The 27018-nt window shown below is 40.0% G+C and overlaps 1 protein-coding gene and 1 long non-coding RNA gene across 2 annotated transcripts in view; one reads left to right on the top strand and one right to left on the bottom strand.

The window, feature by feature from the left end:
- Positions 1-17672, top strand: part of GPR139 (G protein-coupled receptor 139) — a 41857-nt gene extending 24185 nt beyond the window's left edge. Inside the window, exon 2 of the mRNA XM_015067114.3 lies at positions 13384-17672. Within this exon, the coding sequence (XP_014922600.1) occupies positions 13384-14318 (935 nt within the window). The 3' untranslated portion in view covers positions 14319-17672. The remainder of the gene's footprint in view (positions 1-13383) is intronic.
- Positions 1-27018, bottom strand: part of LOC128313684 (uncharacterized) — a 267647-nt gene that overhangs the window by 164465 nt on the left and 76164 nt on the right. The gene's annotated exons all lie outside the window — the stretch shown is intronic.

Below are 27018 nucleotides of genomic sequence, written 5' to 3'. Positions count from 1 at the left end.
CACTCTTGCTGCTTGGTCATGCAAACTCTTTGCCATTCTTGCTAGCAGAGAGATCTACCTCCCCTCATCAGCAGCCTCAGCACTGTGAATGGCACACAGCACACGTCCAGCACATGCCTTTTGAGTGCAAGAAGGCCCAGAGAAATATGTGACTTACCCAAAGCCACAAAGCTAGTAGGTAGCAGAACAGAATTCTACTTGGTCAACATACATTGTAAGCTCTGTGTGGACTTGATCTGCTTGTGTGTTTCCACATTACTGCATCACCCATGTCTGGCAAAGGGCCTAGTAATGGTGGGGCTCAGTAAATGTTTGTTGAATGAATAAGTGAGCACCAACTTCATTTAATTCTTCCTTTTTCCTTGCCTGCACTGAAGAAGACAGGCAACGGAAAACAAGGCTTTTTGTGTTGACTTTGTGTTGACTGTGTTTTGTATGCACAATTGATAAGCTATTTGCCCGAAGCTAAAAATACCTACCCCTGGCAGCCATTGGGAGGCAGATGGATGGTGCTTAGCACAAGATGTTTAATCAAACAGTGACAACCCAAGCAGAGCCACAATTAGCCTCTGACACCCCAGTGAACTCTAGATGAAGAGCCCGGAAGCCTCTGACTTCCTGTTGGTCCCCTGGCACCCACTGACCATCACCCTGGGTCCACAAAACAGCACAAACAAATGAGCATCCTGTGTGCAAGGCAGTCACCAGCTGGAAGTCAGGGGATGGGCAGTGTGGGCTGAAACTGGGCACCCGGGACAAATACGAGGGAGAATTAGCCAGTGGGGAGCATCATTCAATATTGGAAAGGGCAATGGAGAGTGCCAGCTGATACACATATTTAAAAAAAAAAAAAAAGGAAAGAAAGAGAAAGAACAAACTGGCCTATTTCTATATAATGGTCAGTTCACTAGAGCTAATTACGGAAGCATCTGGACAAGCACGTGCATCAAATGGACTCTAAGTCTAATAAATTGTTTTTGAATCCTAAGTCCAGGACACACTTGATGTCTGTTCGGGCCAGTTTCTTAACCCACTGAGCCTCAGTGTTTTCATCCCTATAATGGGGATATTAATAGTACATATCTCCCAACGTCATGTGAGGATTCAATTTAATGTTAAGTAAAACCTCTTAACAAGTGAGCCACATGGGGTAAATGTTTTAAAAAGGGAACTGTTATTAATACATGCATTAGTTATTACTAAATGTGCTCAGCTCTAATATAACAGGTATCCATAAACAGGAGAACTGGAAGAGGCATTTGATTCCTTAACAGCCAACTACTTAACCCTTCAGTCTTTCTTATCAATAAAGGGATGGAAAGAGTGCCTAGTTTATTCATAAGGATTAAATGTTGGATATTTAATATTAGATACTATGATATTAGATGACATTTGATCTGAAACATGTTTCATGTATATGAAGGGATGGGTTTTAGGGCCTGAAACACAGTAAGTGCTCATAACTTCCAGGGGCCCTGAAAAAATGGTAATGGGTCTTCTGTCTCATGCCTCTTTGCCTTGGGACATGGCAGTTCACTCTCCCTGGAGAGTCCTTCCTTGTCTTGTGTACCTGTCAAACTACCACTCACCCTAACTAGATGCGAGCTATGATACTATCTTTATTATTATTGCTTTATTGGTAACTGGCTCATTTTTGCAGCTCTGGAAGCTGAAGCCCTGAGAAGGGAAATGGCTTGTCCACGGGCACACACAGGTCTATGTCAGAACCTAATTGAAGCCTGAGGCATCTCCCAACAAAATTGGGATGCCTAGGCATACTTTTCCCCCATCTTAATGAGATATAATTGACCTACATTGCAGTATAAGTTTAAGGTATAGAGCATAATGGTTTGGCTTACATATATTATGAAATTATGGCCACAAGAAGCTTATCATCCATCACCTCAAACAGCTACAATTAAAAGAGAAAGCAAAGAGAGAAAAGGATTTTTTTTCCTTACGATGAGAACTCTTAGGGTTTACTCTGCATTAACAACTTGCACATGTATCTCAGACAGCAGTGTTAAGGACACTTTCATTGACCGAGTATAATGAGTCAGAGGTCTTTTCTACAGCCAATTCTCCCATCCTCAAGAAATACAGCAGGAGAATCCCCTGCCTAGACTTGCCAGTGATTCTTCCTCCATGTCAAGCCTTCACCTAGTTCAGATCATCTCCTTCACAGGACTAGTCATCACACTCATGCATACTAACTAATTGTGGCCACTTACTGTCCACTCTGCCCATGCCAGGCTCTGTGCCAAGAGCTTCATGCATGTGACCTCCTCTGATTCCCCAACAATCTTCTGGGAAACACATGTCACTGGTTCTCCTACTTTACTGAGGAGGATGCTGAAGCTTCTGGTGTTACTTGTCCAAGAATGACAGCTAGAAAGGAGCAGATCTGAGTGCAGTTCATCTATACTCCAAAATATATGCCTGTCATTTTAAGGAGCCTGTCCCTTCTGGTAACTCTTACATTCTATGTTTGCTGGACAGACAGCTCAAGCTCTGCCCCTGTCTGTGTTTGCAACAAACCCTGGAGCCATAAAAACACAGCTGCATCTATCACTTGACCCAGGATGGTACCACTGAGTGCTTTCAAGATACTTCTTCGACTTACCAGCTGTGCCATGTTGGACAGGTGCCTAACCTTCCCTTCATCAGTTTCCTTCTTTGTAAATGGAGACCAGAGCCTACATTCTCTTTGCCCTGTTATGCCCTCACATCTTTCTTTAAATCAACTCATTTTCTTAATGAACTGAACTTATTTTATAAGCATGTTTTTAATCACTACCCTAAATGAAAAAATAACATTCCCCTAATTCCATTTAAACTAAACACATAACTTTTAAAGTAAAATTATTCATTGAGGAGGGCACCTTTTGGGATGAGCACTGGGTGTTGTATGAAAACCAATTTGACAATAAATTTCATATATTGAAAAAACAAGTAAAATTATTCATCAGTGAATCACATAAAATCACCTCATCTCTACAGAGCCAAGAGGCTCATAGTAGGTGCTCAATGTATAGTAGTCATAAGGAAATAAACTTTGGCACCAAGCAGTATGGTTTGGAAACTTTTGAGTCTACTGGCCAACTTGAGACCTAGCAGTTGTCATGGTTACCCCAAGACGGTGCTCCTGGTCAAAAAGTCAGAAGGAATTTTGCAGTCAAGAGAAGGCCAAATGATTGGCCCAGATGAATGTGATGACCAGTCCAGGTACTAATTCACTTTCCCCCATTGTCTTGAGTCAGACTACCCTGGCAACCATCTTAGCCCTTGCCGACTATTCATCTGCAAGGGTCAGCCTTACTAGATCTCAACTAGTTCTGGTCTACAATGGAAACCATTGCTTTGTTAGATTCTAGGAAAAGCCAGGAAGACTGCATCCTGTATCCAGGGCTCAAACCCCCGGGGCAAATCCACAGCATTTGTTCCACCATGGCAAATATCACTAATCCAACACAGCACTACTAAACTCAGGCATGGTTTTAGAACAGGGAACATGGTAGCCACTACCAAAAGACTGAAGATGAACCATGTTTTGCCATTCCTGTCTCAGGCTGTGCAATCACCCTTCACATGAGACTGTAGAAATAGAGGAAATACTACCCTTAGCTTTGAAAATAATCCACTCCAGTGCTAAATGCGGTGACAAATAGGGGTCTCCACAAGAAAATAGAGAAGAACATGATAGTAAAGCTATAAGGAAAATTAAAGAGCTATCAAAATAAAAACTAAAATTTTAAAAGAACAAAGGCTATTTCAGAGAAAGCAAGAGACAACTGAGTCATCGTGTAACAATGGCTCTTCAGGGCCCTAGATAACAGCCAGCGTTCCTCTCCACCAAGCAGAGAAACAAAGTGAGGAGTAGCCGGTGGAATACCACTGCAGCTAGAGGGATTAAGTTAGAGGCAATAAAGAATTTCAGGATAGGGTGACAGGATTATTAGTGCCTGGAATTATAGTTTAAGGGAAACTAGAATCTTCTCTGGGATTCCTGGAGAGCTCACTCTCTCTGACTCATCTCTGCTCCCAGCACAGTGTCTGGCCTCTAGCTCAATAATTGTCTGCTGAACTGCACTTGCCAGGTGTAAAATGTAACAATAGGTAACATAGGTGTAAAAAGAAACAACAGGTAAAATTTACTGAGGGCTCATTATGTGCCAAAAACTATGCTAAGCATTACACACGGTATTTCATGTATCTTTATAACAACCAACGGGGGTTATGTTTATTATGATGCCCATTTCACAGGTGTAGGAACTGAGGCTCAGAGAGATTAACACTACACTTCACAAACTCTTCCAACTAGGATAGGTTCTTATGTACCTGGATATTTTGGGTGAGGTTAAGCCTGCAAAGAACAACAACAACAAACCCAAATGGCTCTTTAGAGCCCTCCTGGGAATCTGGAAGCCGTCCCTCAAGGACTGCCTTTCCCATAGGCTGAGGGTTGGGACCCACTGCCTGTCCTCACTAGTCCACAGTCAGTTTTGTGCCACTAATAACCAAAAGCAAGAAAGACTTTTGCATTCCCAAACTTCTGCCCTGGAGCAAGAGGAACAATGAAGAGACAGGATGGCCACTGGCCAGCTAGTAGTGCCTGAGGTTGGAACCACATGGCAAGACAGCTACCCTCAATTCCTTCCCTGCTCCTCTCCTAGGAGCCCTCAGGGCAGAACCACCTGAAGACCTTCTAGTACTATCCATGGAGCCAAAAAGACTGAACACCAAGTCGTCAGCATCATGCTTTATTCCCTCTTCTTCCCTACCCTCCAAGATCCAGAGTGGAACAGGTAACAGTGAGGAAGATGACAACCTCCAAGAGTCAATGCCCATCACAACAATTCAATCTCCACTCCCCAGCTGATCTAAACAAAGGCAGTGCTGACTTCTTGCCTGGGAGGCTTAAACATTGCTTCTCCTAAAAATCTATCCTTGGGGCATCTCCCAGGAACAGCTAAAATAACACCATTGAAATTGCTTACAATGTTAGGGGTCCTTGTACTTCTGTAGGACAACAGGCCTAACTCTTCCAGTGCAAAAAACAGACAACTTTAAGGAGGAGAGATGCATTTAAGTCACCAAGGATGGTGAAATTCACAAGAACATAATTTAGGATGCAGAAAAAGAGGATTTGCAGAAGGGAACCTCAGGAATCAGCCCAGATAAGAAATTCTCTGTCCTTTTCTGAAGACCTCCATGAACCAAGCAACTGTGGTGTCTGGCCTGCTCTCATTCACATAGCAGCCATTATAATCAAAAAGTTCTTCTTGGTGCCTAATCTAAATCCTTTTGTAGTTTCAACTGAGTTCTTTTCCTTTTTATAAATTTTCTTAGCTGCCTTTAGGAAGAAAGAGAGATATGGAAAGAGGGAGAGAGGGAGGAAGAAGGGGAAAAAACTGTGTTACCCTTTAAACCAGCATTTCTACTTTTGGGAATTTATTCTACAGATAAACGAAAAGATGCTTAATGAAGTTCTACAGTGGCCAAACAAAAAATAAGATAAAATAAATAATGTTCAGCCATAGGTGAATATTTCATGAATATTATTGACATGGGAAAAAATCCACGATTTATTTCTAATTTCAAAAAAAATCAATTTGCACAACAGTTTTATTGTATGATCTCCTTGTGTAGCAGTAATTATTATTACTAATTACATTTATAATTTATAATAACTGCTGTCACTTGGGGTTCCACTGAGCTGGACATCAAAGATGGCATACTCAAATGGCTGACAATTAATGTTGGATTCGGCTATGAGATCACCTGGGGCTTTCAACCAGAGTCCTGCACACCTTTCCATCTGACTTGGGCTTCTCATAGCTGGGTTCCAAAATGGAACATCCCAAGACCAAGTATTCAGAAGGCCCACATATTACTTGTACATACAAGGTCATCCCTGTATGTACAGACCCATAGGCTATTGCTCAAAAGTAAATCACAGGACCAGCTCCAATTCAAGGGGAGGAGACTACCCAAAGGCATGAATATTCAGACATGTGGTTCATCAAGGGCTATCTATGAGACTAGGCACTACAATACCTTTGGAAAATGGGATTTGGACAGACTTTCACATTCCAATGTCTAATGTAGTAGTTAAATATATAAACTGGGAGGCAGAAAGCCTGGTTTAATGTCCTAGATCACCACTTGCTTGCTGTGTGACCTCGAACAAGTTTCTTAACCTTTCTTGAGCCTTGATGCTCTCAAATCATAGTTCCAACCTCATAGGTGGTTGTGAAGAATTAAGTGATATATGGTCTGTTAAGATGCTTACAAGTAAATGCTCAATAAAAATGAGCTAATAATAATATAATTACATGTCAATATAATGTTTAAGTTTTTATAAGTATATGTTTTACTTTTGTAATTGAAAAAACTAATTTTCAATGACAAAAAAAAAAAAAAAAAGAAATCCAGCAGAAATGAGAGAGATAAACTCAAAACTCCCAGTCAATGCTCTGTTCCAGCTACTTCTTCTAAGGAACCTACAGAACCGTATACTCCTCACAGACACAGAAAATACCTCTGGAAAACTTTGACTCTTTACCTCTGCACCAGTAGGCCATTCGGTGGTAGGGTCTGACAGCCAAACCCCATGTTGTTCTTTCAGCCACTCCCCAAATCCTCTCAGGTTTGAGCATAGTAAGCTGCAAAGTACAGGAAATTAATTCCCCCAAGAATATAACCAAGAAGCTTTGCAATCACAAAACACGGGCTTTCTATTACCCAGGAGCTTAAAACTGCCCTGTGACACCATTGACAGAAAGGATTTGCTTTTTTGAAGCATTGACATTTTGATTGTGAAGTTCACTGGGGCTTGCTTAGGTTTCCACAACAACAGAGTCTTGGGCTGGTTAGTTTGAGAGAAAACCTCAGAAATAGAATATCAGGCGGTGATGACTTGGGTTTCTTTGATTGTTTTCTTTGTTTGTTTGTTTGTTTGTTTCACCCATGATAAATACGCACAGACCCTGTCAACACCACTCCTTTTCTTTGGGGGAAAACGTGCCACCAAAGAAATGAAGGGATTTCTTGATGTAATTACAGCAAATGTGAAACCTTAAGAGTTGAAAACTCTACCTTCTCATTTCTTTTTCAGAAAATCAATACACAGGCATCTTTCCATTCCCCTCCAAGTTTCTGTGGCTCACACATGCTCTCTCATCCTAAGGATCTCCTAAGTGTGCTTGATGTTGCCTTGGGGGCAAATCTATCTGTACAAAAGAAACGGGAGACTCAGTGTCTGCGGGTTAGTTTCTCAAGAGAGACAATTACCAGAAACTTAAGGAAATGTCAAATAGGAATACGTAGCAATTTCGTTTGGACTCAATGACTTGCCTGACTTAAAGCATTAATTAGATGGGGCTGAAATATTTTTTAAAGAGCTTGGATATGGAAAATTTTTAGCACCACACTTCAAATAGCATTCATCTGGGGAGTAAGAGACAGTGGTGAAGAGTCACTCCCTGCCGAACATATAGTAAGTTTTTTTTTTCCCCTGGGGAGACCCCAGCATTTATCCATTCCTGCTTCCTTATAGGCTGGCAGGTGGGGCAGGAACATGGGAGAGAAATGACAGCACTTAGTTCTAAGTCAGGGGCAACCCAGGAAACAGGAAATCACTTTCCTCCAGCTGAGAACCCTTTCCTGTGATCAAAAATAAACAACACAGAACTTGACATGCCATAAAGTCAGAAAGAACTAGAGTCACTTTCTGGCTCTCCCACTTACTCCGGATGTGGCTTTGGGCAAATAACCTAAAGATCCAATCCTCAGTTTCCTCATCTATAAAATGGGGATGATAATAGGACTGATAAGAGGCCTTCTTTCTGTTCCATGAATACCATATTCATTCCCACCTCAGGGCCTTTGCACTTGGCATTCCCACTGCCTAGAAGTCCTTTCCCACAAGTCTTTTCATGGCAGATAACCTTCTTTCCACCCTTAATTAAACTCAAATGTCACTTCCTAACCTAAAGAATAATCTCCCATCAATTTGTCTCATCCCTGGGTTTTATTCTGGATAGGATGCTGTCTGAAATTCTCTTGTACATTTTTATATTTATTTATTGTCTGTCTTCCTCACCATACAATAAAGCAACTTGTGCATTTTGTTAACCCCTGCATCTCCAACACCTCATACAATGCCTGGCACATAGGAAATGCTCTGCTAAAATTTGCTAAAGGAGTGGACTCTCAGTCAATAGCTAACATTCATTGAAAACTTAACCACATGCCACGCACTGTTCTAAACACTTTGTAAAAATTATCTCACTTGATTCTCAAAACAACCCTCTCAAGGAGATATTCTTATTAACCCGATTTCATAAAGAAGGAAACTGACATGCAGAGAGATTGAATAAATCTGCCCAAAGGCAAAGAGCCAATAAGCAGTAGGGCCAGGACTAAACTCCAGCAGCCCAGCCCCAAACTCCACACACTTAATCCAGAGTCCTGACGCTCTTTGATACGTAACCATCAGACCTGATTTTACAGCTTGAATTTACGAAGCCCTGAGTGTATATAATTAGATCAAAGTAGCCAGACTTTTGACCCACACCTTCCCCCAAATCATTCTATGTGTGTTCACCAATCCCTCTTAAATCACCTGTGTGTTCTCTCTTTTATCTTTTTTTTTTTTAAATTTATCTTTATTTTTGAGAGACAGAATGAGACAGAGCATGAGCAGAGGAGGGGCAGAGGGAGGAGACACAGACTCTGAAGCAGGCTCCAAGCTCTGAGCGAGCATTCAGCACAGAGCCCGATGTGTGGCTCGAACCCACAAACCGTGAGATCATGACCTGAGCCGAAGTCAGACACCTAACCAACTGAGCCACCCAGGCGCCCCTCTCATTTATCTCTTTAATACTTAGTTACTTGTGTGTTTTTCTATACTTTCTGAGTGGAGACTCTGAACACCAATTTGTTTCTACCATGGGCCCATGCACACAGAAGGTAGATGCTAAATACTTTTTGAAAAGATTTCTAAATGAATAAAACATTTTGGAACATTTTTCAACACAATACAGCAAGAGTGTGTGGGTGCTTGGGTGGCTCAGTCGGTTGAGCATACGACTCTTGATTTCAGCTTAGGTCATGATCCCAGGGTCATGGGATTGAGCCCTGTCAGGCTCCACAGTGAGCATGTGGCTTTCTTAAGACTCTCTCTCTCTCTCTGTCTCTCTCTCTCTCCCTCTGCCCCTCTCCCCAATTTGCTTTCTCTCTACAATAAAAATAAAATAAAATGTGCATTCTATTAAAAAAAGAGAAGGGGCGCCAGGGTGGCTCAGTCAGTTAAGCCTCTGACTTCAGCTCAGGTCATGATTTTGCAGTCTGTGAGTTCGAGCCCCACATCTGGCTCTGGGCTGACGGCTCGGAGCCTGGAGCCTGCTTCAGATTCTGTGTCTCCCTCTCTCTCTGCCCCTCCCCTCTCAGGCTCTGTCTCTCTCTCTCTCAAAAATAAATAAACATTAAAAATTTTTAAAAGAGAGAGAGAACAAAAATGTATACAAAGCAAGTAGAAAATTAACATTAGCATTCCTTGCCTTAATAAACCCAACTCTTCATGCTTTTGCCATCTCAGGGCCTTTGCATATACCGTTTTCCTTGCCTGAAACACACTTTCTACTCTCACCCTTTTTGCCTATTTACTTCCTCCTGGTTCTCCAAAGTTCAGCTTGAACATCATTTCCTCAGTAAATCTTTTATTTATCACTCATACCACTTACAGCTTCCAGTTACATATTTTCTACTGTGGCTCTTCAGTTAACTTTTTGGTTTTTTGCCTAAAAGATTCTAAACTCCATGAAGGCAAGACCATCCATGTCTATTTTGGTCAACATCTCCTCCCAGGGCATAGCTCGTAATCAATGCACAAAAACACTGTTGAATGCATGAATAAACTTTTGAAATTTCGTGTTTACAAATACAAAAAAACTTTGCTTTAATGGGACTTTTTAATTTTTTTTTATGTTTATTTATTTTTGAGAGAGACCGACAGAGTGCAAGTGGGGGAGGGGCAGAGAGCAAGGGAGACACAGAATCCGAAGCAGACTCCAGGCTCCAGGCTCCGAGCTGTCAACACAGAGCCTGATGTGGGGCTCAAACCCACGAACCATGAGATCATGACCTGAAGTCGGATGCTTAACCGACTGAGCCACCCAGGCGCCCCAGGACCTCTTTTCTTAAGTAGTGACTTCAAATAGAATTTACTCATTATTTTTCTCTTTTGTACACACTGTAATATACCTGCATGGTACCCCCACCACTACCTGGAATTATTCATATTGCAGAGTGGTTTAGAGCATGGGCATTGGTCCTGGGTTTGAATTCTGGCTAATAAATATCATAAATGCTTAACTCTTCACTGCTTCAAAATATTATTTCAAAGTGCTTTGAAAAAGAGCAAGAATAGCACAGACTTAAAAACAAAAACTAACAGTAGGAAATACAGAGAGGATATGAGGAAACTAGAACTCTCATACCCTGCTGTTGGGAATGTAAGTTTAAAACCACTTTACAGAATTCAGCTATAGATGGTAGAGATAAAGATGCAATTACTCTAGAACATAATAAATATACTTGTACATGTATGTTACCCAAGAGAAACTCTCAAATATCAAGCTGTTAACTACAGCAGTTTTTAATATCAAAACCTTGGGACTAATTTAACTGTACATTGTTTTATTTTTTGTTTTAATTTTTTTTAATGTTTATTTTTGAGAGAGACAGAGTGTCAGCAGGGGTGGGTCCAAGAGAGAGAGAGAGAGGGAGACACCAAATCTGAAGCAGGCTTCAGGCTCTGGACTGTCAGCACAGAGCCTGATGCAGGGCTTGAACTCAAGAACTGTGAGATTATGACCTGAGCCGAAGTCAGAGGCTTAACCAACTGAGCCACCCAGGTGCCCCTAAATGTACATTGTTTTATACGCGCGCGCGCACACACACACACACACACACACACACACACACACGTATGTCTATATGTGTATATATGCACATATTATGTAGACATACATGTGTGTACATGCCTATACATGCCTATTATACAGAAATATATACAGACATGTGTATATATGTACAGATTTGTCTCTGTACGTATATGCGAATAAGTAAATTACAGTAATTTTATATAATGGAATCCTATATAGTCATTAAAATGAGTGAATGAGAGCTGCATGTATCAACAATATGGTCTCTAAAACATAATGTTGAGTGGAAACAGAAGCATATAGAATGGATGGTCCAATCTAAAGAAAAGTAAGGGTATGCAAATGTGGCCCTGAAGATTACAGCATGGGGTTTGCCTCTAGAGACAGAGAAAGAAGGAGGGAAGGAAAAGAATGGGCCTGGGACAATTTCAAAGAGGACTTCAGTTGTATCTACAATGTCAGTTCTTTTTTTTTAAGAACTGAAACAAATATGTTAAAATGTTAAAATTTATTTAATCTGAGTGAAGAGTGCACCAGGATATGTATATTACAAGCTAATTTTACAAGTGAACTATTGCATAACATTTTAAAAAGTGAGATTAAGAGAGATTCAGATGCCAACTCTACCACCAGACTTCAGAAAAGAGACATAAATTCTCTGATACTCCTGTTTTCAAAATAGGATTAACAGTGTCGACTGAAAATTAATGAGATTCAATGTGCAGAATGACTTATAGATATTATCCACTGGAATATCATTTTAGAATGAGTCCCTAACAACTTTCCAGATGTGTCTTATTCAGAGAGACTTTTTTTTTAATTGATCAGAAATTATATGCATGCATGTCAAGGGGCACCTGGCTGGCTCAGTTGGAAGAGCATGTGACTCTTGATCTCAAAGTCATTCAAGCCCCATGTTAGGTACAGAAATTACTTAAAAAAAAAAAAAAAACAACTTCAGAAGAAGAAATTATATGCATGCATTTTCAAAACAAATCACATACCAAGAAAAATAATATATTGCTACTGTTTGTTCAAAAACTATATATATTATAAAGACATATATAAGGATAGACTATTTATTACTGTGATTGCCCTGAGGGAGGGGTATTTGGGTGGTTGGAGAACAAGAAGGGAAATTTACTTCTCCCTGATATTATTTCTAATTATGTACCCTATTGTAGATTACAGCTCTTCCGTGATACGATGGAGTTACATCCTGATAAACCCATCATAAAAATTGAAAATGCATGGAATACACCTAATCTACTGAACATCATAGCTTAGCCTAGCCTACCTTAAATATTCTTAGAACATTTACATTAGCCTATGGTTGGGCAAAATCATCTAACACAAAGCTTTTTGAATACTGGACTGAAAGTGAGAAACAGAATGGTTATACAGGTACAGATGGTCGTTAAGTGTGTCAGTTTTTTTTTTAAATCTTTTTTTTTTTAATATATGAAATTTATTGTCAAATTGGTTTCCATACAACACCCAGTGCTCATCCCAAAAGGTGCCCTCCTCAATACCCATCACCCACCCTCCCCTCCCTCCCACCCCCCATCAACCCTCAGTTTGTTCTCAGTTTTTAACAGTCTCTTATGCTTTGGCTCTCTCCCAAGTGTGTCAGTTGTAAGAGCTCATGATCACGTGATTGACTGGGAGCTCTGACTTACTGCTGTTGCCCAGCATAACAAAAGTCTCATACCGCACATCACTAACCCAGGAAAAGATCCAAATTCAAAATCCCAAGTACAATTTCTACTGAATGCCTATAGCTTTTGCACCACAGTAAAGGCAGAAAATCGTAAGTTGAACCATCATAAATCAGAGACCATTGGCACCTACTCTAAAAAATAAATATAATTTATCTTTAAATTAATCTGAAGGTCCTGATCTTCTCCACTCCATCAATACTAAACCTACATAAAAAGGAAAGGTCCTAAAATCCAGGTTCCAAAAAGGTTCTTAAGAGGTTACTCTCCTACCTGAACACATGAAGCAGGGAACACCCCATATTTTCCTGCATGCATGAGGACAAAAGAAAGAGCATGGGATTTTGGATTAGGGGATCTAGGCTTGGTTCCTGTCGCCAGCACTTACTAACTGTGTGACTTTAAGTGAATTCCTTAAGCCCTCTGGGCCCCAGTTTCATTTCTGAAGTGAGAATAATGGCAACACCACCTCCAACGATTGTGAGGAATAGTTTATTTATTCCTACAATATTAAATTACGAGTATGTAATTTTGTCAAAATAGTATCCAGATGGCTGCATGAGCTATAATTTGTAGTGTAGAGACTGTCTTTCAAAAGCACTGGTTTGGTCCCTTTGGCTTCCATGGAAGTACCCATAAACATAAGCCTAGGGCCCTATATTAGCCAATGAAATCATCTGACTTCAGAGATAAACCAGATTCTCTTCTCTCCACAGCCAATATCCTGACAGTGATCATTCTCTCTCAGCTGGTAGCTAGAAGGCAGAAGTCCTCCTACAACTATCTCTTGGCACTTGCTGCTGCTGACATCTTGGTCCTCTTTTTCATTGTGTTTGTGGACTTCCTGTTGGAAGACTTCATCTTGAACATGCAGATGCCTCAGGTGCCCAATAAGATCATAGAAGTGCTGGAATTTTCATCCATCCACACTTCTATTTGGATTACTGTTCCATTAACCATTGATCGGTATATCGCAGTCTGCCACCCACTCAAGTACCACACGGTCTCCTACCCAGCCCGCACCCGGAAAGTCATTGTAAGTGTTTACATCACCTGCTTCCTGACCAGCATCCCCTACTACTGGTGGCCCAACATCTGGACTGAAGACTACATCAGCACCTCCATGCATCACGTCCTTATCTGGATTCACTGCTTCACCGTGTACTTGGTGCCCTGCTCCATTTTCTTCATCTTGAACTCAATCATTGTGTACAAGCTCAGGAGGAAAAGCAATTTTCGCCTCCGTGGCTATTCCACAGGGAAAACTACTGCCATCTTGTTCACCATTACCTCCATCTTTGCCACACTCTGGGCCCCCCGCATCGTCATGATTCTCTACCACCTCTATGGGGCACCTATCCAAAACCGCTGGCTGGTGCACATCATGTCCGACATTGCCAACATGCTGGCCCTTCTGAACACAGCCATCAACTTCTTCCTCTACTGCTTCATCAGCAAGAGGTTCCGCACTATGGCGGCCGCCACGCTCAAGGCCTTCTTCAAGTGCCAAAAGCAACCTGTACAGTTCTACACCAACCATAACTTTTCCATAACAAGTAGCCCCTGGATCTCACCAGCCAACTCACACTGTATCAAGATGCTGGTGTACCAGTATGACAAAAATGGAAAACCTATAAAAGTATCCCCATGACCTCACAGGTTTGGCACCTAGTGCCTCTGTCTAATCTATTTCCAGATGGGAGGGTAGCCCACTTAAAAGTGCTAACCTGATTTCCTATCTCCACAGACTGAGCAACCCTCAGACTGGTAGATGAGAAAAGATGGAAGAGAAGAAAGAAAAGCATCAATCTTGTTTTCATTTGTGCATTTATTTTCACAACGTCACTTGACAGCAGAATTTCTACCAGTTTGAAGATGTCTTTAGAGGTTGTGTCATCATCCTGTGGCCAATGAGGACACAGGAAAGAAATAGTCTATGACTTTGCCTTGGCACCATCCAGTCATTGGGAACCTCTCATTTATATGACACACCAAGCCACAATAGCAGGTAGCTGAGTCCACACTCTTCCTCTAAGAGCTGAGGTCAACCATCGCTTCCCTGTGCCATCCCCAGCAGCTAATAATGCTGACCACTGGGATTTGGGATTTTTCCAAGGTGCCCTTTGTCCTAGAGAAGGTTGTGGTCTTGAAGTGGCCCTGGAACCCTAAGCTACAGAATGACACTGTAAGGGGACAAGCAAGTATTAATCCCATCCAAACTCTGGCCAGAGCTTCTTTGGAAAGGCTTCAAACCAACATAACTATGACCCTCAGATTTGGGTCTAAAATGCAGGCTTTCTATTTGTCATTATGTATAGATTTTATCTATCTCCTCCAAAACAAAGACCCCTGCCTGGTGTGTGGGGGGGAAGGAGGATCTCTTGAGCCCAGAAAAACAAAAAAATAAGCCCACTCTTGCCATTGTTTCGATCCATCCCGTGTCAGCTGTGTATGATCCCTTTACTCAAAATAGCTTCTTATTGCGGTGCCACTTAAGCTTCCTGGAGAAGCCTTTTACATGTAGAGTTGACAACCCTGCCTCCTTGCTTGCTGAAGCCCTCACCAAATTGTTTTATCTGAAGTGACTTCCAAACTGGACTTAATTTTCAAGGGTCAGGAACTGTAGCCCTCCAGGTGTGAAAGGAGACATTCTTAGCTCTGCCCCACAGTCTACCTGGTATTACTATTCAGCCACAAATGCAGATAAAATTCACACGGAAAGGTGCCCATGTTGTCTGCTTGTGTGCCCTTTGATGCATATGGCTCAAAAGGGTGGTACCAGTTTTCAGTGAAGCTACTTAATTCAGATCCTTTGCAAAATGATAAAATATGAATTTATTTAGCTGTTCTCCCCTTGCCTGTCCAAGGCAAGAAGAGCTCTCTGATGTAATTAATAGGGGCTTCCCTCGGATTTGCCACTCATGTGTGTACACACACATGCCCACACATGTTTGATTATATTAGGCTTATATGTATCCAGTAATGTATTTTAAAAGGGAAACCATGCTGGAGTTCCACTTATTTAGCTTTTTAAAAATTTCTGTTCCAGATTACCAGTATTTGAAATTATCTGTGTTCTGGAAGAAATCTCCCAAAATGATTTTGGAATTGTATGGTGTTTTTGGTGAGCAAACAAAAAGCAAACAGTCCTCCTGGAACACTTGGTTCCTCAGGCTGGATTCTTACTACATTTTTAGTCCTAAATTGGAAGACGTGTTTACTCTTTTTAAGGAAATCTGCAATAAAATGAGTATGGTAGAAAAGGCCCCAGTGCAACACAAGCCCTAAACAATTAGTCAATGCCCTCAATACTAAGTCAATATAATTTTAGGTCATGGTAGTCCTGATTATTCTAATTCTTACTCCTTTTAAATGACTGCAGTAGAGTCTCATCTTACCCAAAGATCAGATTCTAAAGTCAGTGCAAAAGAAAAAAATCTGGCAGAGCCGAAGTTACTTCTGCAAGGTCCTGAGGAAGGAACGGTATTGGAGACCATATTCTAATCCTTATAAAACCTAACTCAGCTAAGTTCTTCTCCAGCAATAGAACAGATTTCTTATATCAAGGATAAGACAAAGTTGGCATGCATTTAGAGACCTCCCTTCACTGTATGAATCTAATGTATCCAAGAACATTAAGATCGCACTGGTGCAGCAAGATGCTCCCACTAGAAGAGGTTCACGGAAGTTGTATGAGGGACAAACAGGTTAGTATGTCCCATATCACACTCTCCCCAGCGCACATGTGCATCAAATGGAATGGTGGGCAGACTCCCCCACAACCTTTAAATTGCATTTCTCTTTCAGTTTCTTTTTTGCCAAGCACATGTAGTCCAAATATGTCGTGTTCATTAAGTGTGTGTATGATGCAATTCCACCACACCCCCTTATGAATGAACATTGACCAAAGGCTACCTACACTGAATATATATATATATATATATATTTTTTTTTAAACACATGGCTCAAAAATGCTAGTTTGAGCTATATGTGGATGAGTCACAGTGCAATAGCTCTAAAGATTAAGCAATTCCTCTTTAAGAATGTATGCAAGATGGAAAATATGTGTGTAAATCTCAATGCTCCCTGCTCCACATTTTTAATTACATGTAAAAACTGTTGATGTTTAAAAAATAAAAAACTGGGTGTGCATTTGGAATGTTTTCCTCATACACTCATTTATTAATTCTCTTACCAGTAGAGGTTGTACCACGTTGTATTGTGATCTTTTTTCCTTCTGGCTATATTTTATATTTTGATAAATAATATTTAAAAGAGGTCTGATTCTTGAAGGCATTCCAATGAGTTGTTATCTTCTGGTTAAAATGCATAAGAGTACTCACTGGGTTAGGTTAATACATATGTCCTAAAATTTGTTTCAGATAATCTATGGACTTTTAATTTATTATTATTATTTATAGTAATAATTATGGACAATAATGATAAGGTTTTTAAGAAAAAAAACTTTTAAACCTTTTCTTTCAGGCCAGTTTTGGAAACAGCCTTGAATTTTAAAGCCTGTCATGTAAAGAGCTGCTGTTGACGGCACTTAAGCAATTGCCTTATATTAGGTTTTTGTGAAAGACTGTTAACTAGCATTTCTCTTGCGTGATTTGTGTCCCTGGTTGGACATGCAGTGATGCTACACACGTACATGCTGTGTCTTTTTATCAGACAGCTCAAGGACTGAACTGTGTCATGGGGAAAGAAATGAGGAACATGAAAGACAAACCATAAAAGACAGACCATGAGAAGGTATGAACTTCCATTTTGCAAACATTCTGCAACTGGAAGATTACTTTGCACAGTTGGAGCCTACTGGTCCAACATGAGCCTATGTGAAGTGAATCAAAGACTCTAATGTTGGCTATTCCAGTTCAAAGAATGGAATAGAATGTTACCAGAGAAGAATAGTAAATGTTCATATTTTCTTAATTAGATAATATATTGTGTTTGGACTTGTTTGTATTATAATAAATTCTAATATGGTGCACACTTGGTGTTTGGAATTTGCATATATGTTCATGCTATGGCAGAACTCTGGCTAAAAATTTTTAAATGAGCTTTTTACTTATCCTTTGTGCTGGTGCTACAATGAGACCTGAATCCCACCTATCCCTTGGTTAGCCAGATATATTTCAGAATTTAAGACCACTGAACTCTGCGTCCTATAAGCCTAATTAGGTAGTTTACTGGGGATAAATCTGAATTCTCTTTTGACTTTATCCTTTACATGTCTTCAAGACAATGCTGACTATAATCATAAGAGGAAATCTAGCATAATGACAAAGAGCTTGGACTTGTTTTTCCCTCATGACTTATCTATAACTGGAAGATTTTATCTTTTGACTCCCTTCACCCATTTTTCCCATGCCTACCCCCCATCTCTGGCAACCATCAATCTGTTCCCTGTATCTACGAGCTTGGCTTTTTGTCTTGTTTTTTAAATTCCACATATAAATGAGATCATACAGTATTTTTCTTTTCTCTGTCTAACTTATTTCACTTAGGATAAAGCCCTCAAGGTCCATCCATATTGTCACAAATGGCAAGATTTTATTCTTTTTATGGCTGAATAGTATTCTGTTGTGTGTATATACCACATCTTCTCTGCTCATTCATCTATTAATGGCCACTTAAGTTGTTTCTGTATCTTGTAATAGCTTGGATGTTGAAGCCAGACAGTCATGGTTTCACATCCCAGCCCTACCATTTACTAAATGGGTGGCCTTCAACAATTCTTTGAAGATCTATGAAAGATGGTCCTCACATAAAAAATGGTACAAAATTTAATTTCTTGGCTGCCTTCAAGGTAAATAGAAGCTCTCAAGATCAGGAAACCAAGATTTGGAGTCAATTTTGGCAGGCTATAACTTTGCAGGCTATTCCACTTCCTACCTGTGTGGCCTTGCACAATGTTCTCAATCTCTCTAAGTCTCAATTTCTTCTCCATAAAATATGGCTACTAGTAATTCCAATACATACCTCATAGGGTGATTATTAATAGTAGAGCTAAAAGGAGTCTACAAGTGCACATCATTTTACAGGTAAGGATACTGGGTCAAAAGAGGTCAATGACTTTGTCCAAAGTAGTCACTACACACTTCATGCCTCCCACTTTACCTCATTGCCTTCTCTGAAAGATTCTGACTCATGCCCTTTTCAGATTTGAGTATATTGCATAGTTTTCCAACCTTTCAAGCCCAGGTCATCCAAGCATGAGATATATTATAACTGCATCGTAATTAAAACATTTTGCTTGACCTTTCCCTCTAAGGTGGATTTTTTTTTAAGTTGACTCTCTGGAATCTTAACCACAGCTCTTAAACTAACTATGCATTTCCCACACAAACCACTATCAATTCTGACAGCCACCCACAAACTATTGTCACAATCTATCTTTGCGTCAACTTGGATAATGAAAGTAACTTACAAGTTGAGAGGGAAGCACAAAAAAGCAAAGAATTTGCTGAGAAGGTTGCAAGCAGAAGCTGTTAGGCATGGCTACAGCATCCTCATTAATTTTGTTCACCAACTCAGGAAGGCAGGATAAAAGTAAGTTGATGAAGGTTGAACTGTTAAATAATAATCCTTTTATTAGTGCACTCAGCTAAATGTGATGGTTCAGCTTCTATGGAGGGTATGCAATTAATCCACAAACTTGCCAGACACAACAAGGGGGATAAGAGGCTCATGTCTACTGGGATAAATAGAAACTGTGAATTTCCCAGGTTTATTGGGAGAATGTGTCACTGTAATGCCAGAAAAAGAAAACTTCTCTGATTAAAAAGGAGCAAAAGAGGGCCATAGGGAAGAGATTCCTTCCCATCAACTCTCTGCATGAGGAACTTACTATGTCCATAGAGCTTTGTTACCTAGTGAATGGTAATAATACAATATTTCTCTCTACTGGAGATGGAACAAAAAAGCACGTGAGACTGAAACTCAAGTATGAGAGATCCAGATCAAACCCAAAAGGGAAGTCTTCATAATGATGTCTACTCACTCCACAAATGGAGTTCTCAGAATCTGGGTATATTTTCAAATGGACTGTATATCAGAGTCTTGGAGGAAAACAAATCTCACTCAGACGGTTTCAATAAAAAGCTTTTAACCAAGAAGACCTTTAAAAATGGTCTCATCAAGATTAAGGGAACGAACAAGAGTTATTGAGATTCCTAGGAACTAGAAAAATTAGTGAAAACACTGTTACTGCAGCTCAGTGTGGCTGAACTTTGGAGGTAGGGCCTTCTAGCAAACAAGTGCCACACCATTACCAGAGATGTGAGGCCTGAGAGGAAATGGAAGATCCCCAATCTCTCTTTTCCTTCCCTCTGGTAGCATGTTGATGCCCCCACCAGCAGAGCTCAAACAGAAGTCAGCCAAGGAGGGAGAGCTGGTGATGTAGTCCATAGTGGCCAGGCCTCAAGGCACAAACAGTGAAAAATAGATCAAGAGTGAAGCGAGACAAGCAGCAACTGCAGAATAACCAGCAAAGCTTGGATTCTTATTTTCCTATCACTGAATGCTGGAGAGGATCATGGAGGATACTTCACTCAAATAAAGAAGGAAGGAAGGAAGGAAGGAAGGAAGGAAGGAAGGAAGGAAGAAAGAAGAAGGAGGAGGAAGAAAGGAAGGAAGGAAAGAAAGAGAGAGACAGAAAGGGAAAATTGAGGCCTAAGAGATCGCCTTGCCCGAGGTCATATGACCTAGATGTTGGTAGGTCCGCCTTCTAATGATTTTCTAGCACAATCCCAGGAACATGTACTGTAGACCTTCACAAACTTGCTTTCCAACCATCATACTTAGAATTTTCTTTCATTAATCCTCAGCATCTCCAGTTGTCAACATGAATATGTTTGGGAGAGAAATGAGGAAGCTGGGCACTCATTTAGTAACCATTGTGTCTCAGGCACTCCTACGATCACTCACTTATTTGACTAATATGTGTTGAAACATATGATGTCTATTCATATTCCAAATCTATTGTAGGCATAGTGATTCTCTGGTGAACAAAACACATAGGGCTTCTGACTTTGTGGTACTTACATTCTATCAGGAGAGACAATATGCAAGAAAGCAAATAAGGTAATTTCAAGTAGTGCTAAGACTATGAAGACTTTCCTTTTAGGTAAAGGAAGCATAAAGTACAGACACTTTGAAATGAGAAAAACCCTGAGCACTCATAGTACAAATAGGAGACTAGCATTACCGAAACATAGTAATCCAGGGGAAGAGTGATACAGAACAAGGCATGGAGGGGCTGGCAGGAGCAAAATAATGCAGAGCTCTGTGGGGTCTGGTAAGGAACTTGGTGAAAAGCCACTGACGAATTTTAAGAAAGAAATTGATGTGATCTTCTTAAGTTCAATTATTTGTTTTGAGAGAGAAAGAGAGAATGCGAGTTGGGAAGGGGCAGAGAGAAAGGGAGAGAGAATCCCAAGCATGTTCCATGATATCAGTCCAATGCAGGGTCCAATGAAGGGCTCAATCCCATGAACAGTGAGATCACAATCCAAGCCAAAATCAAGAGTCAGACACTCAACTGATTGAGTCACCCACGCACCCCTGATGTGATCTTCTAACCACATCACCTAACCATCATAACAACTCTTGAAGAAGAGTATTGTTACCTCCATTCTTCAGATAAGAAAATGAAGTCTCATGGGGATTCTCACAGGGAAGCCGCAAGGTCACAGTAAGTAATTTATGAGTGGTATTTAAGCCTAGTCCTGTCTGGTTACAAGAGCCATTTCTTCAGGCCACCTTGACACAACTTCCTTCACATCCCATACTCTCTTCTGAATTAGCAGCTTGTTCCCATTAGCCTTTTCATCATCCAAAGCTGATACTTAGACTAAAGCTATCCTCTAATTCCAGTAATGAAGAGTCAGAAATCATCAGGTCATGATAGCATATGGTTCTATTTCATGACCTAATTCATGTGTCTGATAAAATCTGGCAGAGTAGAGAATCAGTCACACAAGTTCATGGAGAAAATAATATAGACTCTACTGGCAGGCAAAGCAAATATATATATTTATTTACCTAATTACATATATATATATATAGTGTATTATGTATATGTATATGTGTATATTATATAATTATGTACTATGTATATGTACTGTGTAACATATAATTATATATTATAATATATGTAATATATAATAAAATATATATTGTTATATTATATATTAAAATTTTTGAAACCATATATCTTTTAAAACAAACCTCAATAATATTTTCAATGACATTGTTTTGCAAATGCTATTATACACAGATTTCAATTCTTGGTCCTTCTCCAGCTTAGTGGCTGGCTCTTCAGAGCAAGGGCCTTTGCTTCTGTCCAAGGTGCTGAAATCATTTGACCACGACTTTGATTTGAATAAGAAATGCACAATCTGCTAAGAAAATTTTATGTATAGGGGTGCCCAGATTGTTCAGTTGGTTAAGAATCCAACTGTTGATTTCGGCTCAGGTCATATCACAGTTCATGAGTTGAAGCTGCGACTCAGACTCTGTGGTGACAGATTCATTCATTCTCTCTCCCTCTCTCTCTCTCTCTCTCAATAAAAACTTTAAAAAAAAAAAAGAAAATTTCACTTTTAAAGATACATATTTGCTCCCTCTCATTAAAAAAGGAATTGGTTCTCCCAAAACAAAACAAAACAAAACAAAACAAAAAAACAAGAGTCCAGGACCAGATGGCTTTCCACGGGAATTCTACCAAACATTTAAGCAAGAGTTAACACCTATTCTCTTGAAGCTGTTCCAAAAAATAGAAATGGAAGGAAAACTTCCAAACTCTTTCTATGAGGCCAGCATTACCTTGATTCCAAAACCAGACAGAGACCCCAATAAAAAGGAGAACTACAGACCAATTTCCCTGATGAACATGGATGCAAAAATACTCAACAACACGTTAGCCAACCAGATCCAACAATACATTAAAAAAATTATTCACCACGACCAAGTGGGATTTATACCTGGGATGCAGGGCTGGTTCAATATCTGCAAAACAATTAACCTGATTCATCACATCAATAAAAGAAAGGACAAGAACCAAATGATCCTCTCAATAGATGCAGAGAAAGCATTTGACAAAACACAGCATCCTTTCTTGATAAAAACCCTCAAGAAAGTAGGGAAAGAAGGATCATACCTCGAGATCATAAAAGCCATATATGAATGACCCAATGCTAATATCATCCTCAATGGGGAAAAACTGAGAGCATTCCCCCTGCGGTCAAGAACAAGACAGGGATGTCCACTCTCACCACTGTTATTCAACATAGTATTGGAAGTCTTCACCTCTGCAATCAGACAACACAAAGAAATAAAAGGCATCCAAATCGGCCAGGAGGAAATCAAACTTTCACTCTTCACAGATGACATGATACTCCATATGGAAAACCCAAAAGATTCCACCAAAAAAACTGCTAGAATTGATTCATGAATTCAGCAAAGTTGCAGGATATAAAATCAACACACAGAAATCGGTTGCATTCCTATACACCAACAATGAAGCAACAGAAAGAGAAATCAAGAATCCATCCCATTTACAATTGCACCAAAAACTATAAAATACCTAGGAATAAATCTAACCAAAGAGGTGAAAAATCTATACACTGAAGACTATAGAAAGCTTATGAAAGAAAGTGAAGAAGACACAAAAAAATGGAAAAAGATTCCATGCACCTGGATAGGAAGAACAAATATTGTTAAAATGTCAATACTACCCAAAGCAATCTACATATTCAAGGCAATCCCTATCAAAATAACACCAGCATTCTTCACAGAGCTAGAACAAATAATCCTAAAATTTGTATGGAACCAGAAAAGATACTGAATAGCCAAAGCAATCTTGAAAAAGAAAACCAAAGCAGGAGGCATCACAGTCCTAGACTTCAAGATATACTACAAGGCTGTAATCATCAAGACAGTATGGTACTGGCACAAGAAGAGACACTCAGATCAATGGAACAGAACAGAGAACCCAGAAATGGACCCAAAAATGTATGGCCAACTCATCTTTGACAAAGCAGGAAAGAACATCCAATGGAATAAAGACAGTCTCTTCAGCAAGTGGTACTGGGAAACCTGGACAGCAACATGCAGAAGAATGAACCTGGACCACTTTCTTACACCAGACACAAAAATAAACTCAAAATGGCTGAAAGACCTCAATGTAAGACGGGAAGCCATCAAAATCCTCGAGGAGAAAGCAGGCAAAAACCTCTTTGATCTTGGCCACAGCAATTTCTTACTCAACACGTCTCCAGAGGCAAGGGAAACAAAAGCAAAAATGAACTACTGGGACCTCATCAAAATAAAAAGCTTCTGCACAGCGAAGGAAACAATCAGCAAAACTAAAAGGCAACTGACAGAATGGGAGAAGATATTTGTAAATGACATTATCAGATAAAGGGTTAGTATCCAAAATCTATAAAGAACTTACCAAACTCAACACCCAAAAAACAAATCATCCAGTGAAGAAATGGGCAAAAGACATGAATAGACACTTCTCCAAGGAAGACATCCAGATGGCCAACCGACACATGAAAAAAAAATGTTCAACATCACTCATCATCAGGGAAATACAAATCAAAACCACAATGAAATACCACCTTACACCTGTCAGAATGGCTCACATTAACAACTCAGGCAACAACAGATGTTGGTGAGGATGTGGAGAAAGAGGATCTCTTTTGAATTGTTGGTGGGAATGCAAGCTGGTGCAGCCACTCTGGAAAACAGTATGGAGGTTCCTCAAAAAAACTAAAAATAGAACTACCCTACGACCTAGCAATGGCACTACTAGGCATTTATCCAAGGGATACAGGTATGCTGTCTTGAAGAGACATATGCACCCCCATGTTTACAGCAGCACTATCAACAACAGCCAAAATATGGAAAGAGACCAAATGTCCATCCATGGATGAATGGATAAAGAAAATGTGGTATATATATACAATGGAGTATTACTCAGCAATCAAAAAGAATGAAATCTTGCCATTTGCAACTACGTAAATGGAACTGGAGGGTATTATGCTAAGCGAAATTAGTCAGCCAAAGACAAATATATGATTTTAGTCATATGAGGACTTTAAGAGACAAAACAGATGAACATAAGGGAAGGGAAACAAAAATAATATAAAAACAGGGAGGGGGACAAAACATAAGAGACTCTTAAATATGGAGAATAAACAGAGGGTAACTGGAGGGGTCGTGGGAGGCGGGATGGGCTAAATGGGTAAGGGGCACTAAGGAATCTACTCCTGAAATCACTGTCGCACTATATGGTAACTAATTTGGATGTAAATTTTTTTTTTAACATTTATTTATTTTGGGGACAGAGAGAGACAGAGCATGAACGGGGGAGGGGCAGAGAGAGAGGGAGACACAGAATCGGAAACAGGCTCCAGGCTCCGAGCCATCAGCCCAGAGCCTGACGCGGGGCTCGAACTCACGGACCACGAGATCGTGACCTGGCCGAAGTCGGACGCTCAACCGACTGCGCCACCCAGGCGCCCCGGATGTAAATTTTAAAAAATAAAATTAAAATAAAAGGAACTGGTACAGCATTATTTACTTTATGAAACTATTTAAGAATTGGATTTCTTAGAACACGAGGTCCACTGGGGCCTTGCTCCTCAAACCATCGTCCACTAATGGCAGCATCACATCAGTATCACCTGGGAATTTGTAAGAAGTATGGAATCACAGGCTCTACCCCAATGTGCTGAACCAGAATCTGAATTTTAACAAGATCCCAGGTGATTCATACACACATGAAATATTGAGAAGTACTGCACTGTTGGACTTTAAAACAGTGGTTTTACACCCTTGGGAAGCTTTTTGAAAATCCCAATACCCAACATGAAACCCAGATGACAGTATTTTTTAACGTTCCTTGGATAATTCTAATGTACAACCAAAATGGAGAACCACTGTTTTTTTTTAAAGAAAACTTTAAATCACTATCATAAATGGAAAACCAGAATCACCTGCCATAATAGATAGAACCCATTTTAAAAAGGCCAAAGATTGTTAATAATTCTTACTTTATACAACTGTCTGAAACTAACATCTATTCTCTTTGTGTTAAAAAACAAAAGACAGCATCTTTTGGGATGAGCACTGGGTGTTGTATGGAAACCAATTTGACAACAAATTTCATATATTTAAATAAATAAATAAATAAATAAATAAATAAATAAATAAATAACAAAAGACAGGAATTAAGGGCCTACTACCACCATATTGAGACTTTCTCCTTAACCTAATCAGAAGGATTAATAACAAATTAGAAAGGGAAAAAATTTTTTGCAATGTGCTTCAATGTTACTGAAGCAAAGCCTTTGTCATCTAACTTGATTCACATACCCCTTGTTATAAGCACTGTACTTTAGAAGACATTGACCTATTAAACAAGGAGCCTTCAGCACCTTCCTTTAGTGATTTCCAGCCTTAACTTAAACCTATGACCTGACTCTACACCCAAATGAATTAAATCAGAACCAAGGGCAATGGGCTCAAGACATCAAAATTTTCTAAAGCCTTCCCATGTGATTCTGATACAGAGCCAGGCTTGAGAACCACTTGCCTATTTGGTAACACTTGGTTGCCTGTAAGAACTGGCAAATTACAATACAGCTTTCCCAAATAATCTTTCATTTGGCTATTTCCCAATTCAGACTTTCCAGAATTGGTTGAGGTTTACGGCGTGTGTACTTCTCACTGTTGAAGATTAAGGAAACTGACAAATCACACCCTATACCCCCTTACTCTGAGTGTGGAACCTGCTGAGAAACAGATTCAAGAAACAGACTAGTGGAGACCAATGATCAGTTCTATTACTAGAAGGGTGGGTTGGAAAACCTGGTTGAATTGAGAGCCAATGGACTTCCTACCCAATCAGTTTATATTTTGGCTCAAACACTCATGAGAGTCTGGAACTGTATAGAAGACAGTTGCAAGCATAATATCTGTCCCCCAAGGAGAGTCCTATCAGTGAGGACAATTACAGACGGACCTCTAGACCCTCCTCTGCAAGCCACACCTGGACCACAACCCAGTTAGGATTCCTGTGTGGAAGGCAGGAGCATGGAAACAATTCCTCCTTTCTGGAGGCCTGAGAAATAGAAAGATAAGGTGGCTTTCTTACATATATGGTGTTCCTTCTTCCTCTGCTACAAATCAGTCAAGGCTTTCCCTCTCCTTTGGGGGCAGAGTGAAAAAGAAGGGTTGAGAAAAGTTACCTTCCAAGTACCTCTGAGAGTAAAATCAACACTTCCTAAACTACGGGTTAAGATAGAACTAACAGATGGAATCTACCCCTGAAATCA

This window comes from Acinonyx jubatus, chromosome E3, assembly GCF_027475565.1.
Source record: "Acinonyx jubatus isolate Ajub_Pintada_27869175 chromosome E3, VMU_Ajub_asm_v1.0, whole genome shotgun sequence".
Classification (NCBI taxonomy): domain Eukaryota; kingdom Metazoa; phylum Chordata; class Mammalia; order Carnivora; family Felidae; genus Acinonyx; species Acinonyx jubatus.
Note: the sequence above shows the minus strand (reverse complement) of the source record. Positions and strands in the feature narration are given on the sequence as shown.